Genomic DNA, 1,472 nt, shown 5'->3' with positions numbered 1-1,472 from the left:
AAATTACCAGATCTTTCAAAGAGATGGGTGCCAGTTTTCAATTCCGTTTTGAACACCACATTACAAAAGAACTATTTTTAAAAATAAAAAAGGATTGAGGGAAAAGAAAAAAAATAAAAATAATATCTAAACTGTTGAATGACCCCCCGTTTGTTCCTGATAAACTTCAATCACATCTTCTTCCTCCATTCCCAGCTGTAAGAGGAAAGAAAAATGTTAGTAGAATATAAAAGCAGTTTTTAAATTGACTACAATTATGTGGCCACTAATTTAAAAGTGCAAAGAGATCCAAGTGTGACCCATACTTACACTCCTCTAATATTAAGAATCCTGTTTTCTTTAATCTAAAGAACATAGAGGTGTCTTTCCTTCTGTCTGTTGAGTTATTCATCTTACTTTCCTGAGTCAATTTCACTTCCCAGTTTATTCGCTATATAAAATTGAAGCGTTTTTGACAGCTATGTTAAAGAACTTTTAAATCTAATGAAACATGTATTTAATAGTTTAAATGATAGTTTAATAATAGGATATATTCTAATTTGTTTGGTTTTTGTTTTTGTTTGTTTTTGTTTTGAGACAGGGTCTCATTATATTGCCCAGGCTGGAGGACAGTGGCACAATCTTAGTTCACTGCAACCTCAGCCTCCTGGGCTCAACCTCACCTCACTGCAACCTCAGCATCCTGGGCTCAACCAATCCTCCCACCTCAGCCTCCTGAGTAGCTGGCACTACAAGTGTGTGCCACCATACCCGGCTACTTTTTCTATTTTTAGTAGAGATGGGGTTTCACCATGTTGCCCAGGCTGGTCTCAACTCCTGACCTGCAGTGATCCAGCCCGCCTCAGCCTCCCAAAGTGCTAGGATTGCAGGCGTGGGCCACTGTGTCTGACCAAAAAGTTTTTAATTTTATAGGTAACATTTTTGTGCAGAATTTTAAATATGAAAATTAAGTATGTTAAGAAATCTAAACATAACACATGCGAATTTAGGATTTTAAAGTGATCAGAATGGCTCTAGTAGTGTTAAGCTATCTTGGTTGCAGAACATATATGAATATTTAAGTAATTATTAAAGATGCTCTTAGGCCGGGCGCAGTGGGTCATGCCTGTAATCTCAGCACTCTGGAGGCCGAGGGGCCGGGGGGCGGGACGCGGATCACCTGAGGTCAGGAGTTTAAGACGAGCCTGACCAACATGGTGAAACCCCATCTCTACTAAAAATACAAAATTAGCCAGGCATAGTGGCGCATGCCTGCAATCCCAGCTACTCAGGAGGCTGAGGCAGGAGAATCGCTTGAACCCAGGAGCCAGAGGTTGCAGTGAGCCAAGATTGTGCCACTGCACTCCAGCCTGGGCAACAAGAGCAAAACTCCATCTCAAAAAAAAAAAAAAAGATGCTTTTAAAACAATTTTAATTGCCCATATAGCATGGTAAACACTGCAAGGAATAAAATTCCAAATGTTATTAGAAAC

General features: G+C 39.7%; 1 protein-coding gene across 2 annotated transcripts in view; it reads right to left on the bottom strand.

Moving 5' to 3' along the window:
* SUMO1 (small ubiquitin-like modifier 1) overlaps positions 1–1,472 on the bottom strand; it is a 38,913-nt gene continuing 37,441 nt past the window's right edge. Inside the window, exons 5-6 of one of the 2 annotated variants that reach the window (XM_011974479.1) lie at positions 751–885; positions 148–195 (exon numbers count right to left, since the gene is read on the bottom strand). In XM_011974479.1, coding sequence (XP_011829869.1) covers positions 787–885 — 99 coding nt within the window. In that variant the 3' untranslated portion in view covers positions 148–195; positions 751–786. Of the gene's footprint in view, positions 196–750; positions 886–1,472 lie in introns of both variants that reach the window. The other variant, XM_011974480.1, reaches the window with a different exon arrangement.

The sequence above is a fragment of the Mandrillus leucophaeus genome, unplaced genomic scaffold (genome assembly GCF_000951045.1).
Source record: "Mandrillus leucophaeus isolate KB7577 unplaced genomic scaffold, Mleu.le_1.0 Scaffold146, whole genome shotgun sequence".
Taxonomy (NCBI): domain Eukaryota; kingdom Metazoa; phylum Chordata; class Mammalia; order Primates; family Cercopithecidae; genus Mandrillus; species Mandrillus leucophaeus.
Note: the sequence above shows the minus strand (reverse complement) of the source record. Positions and strands in the feature narration are given on the sequence as shown.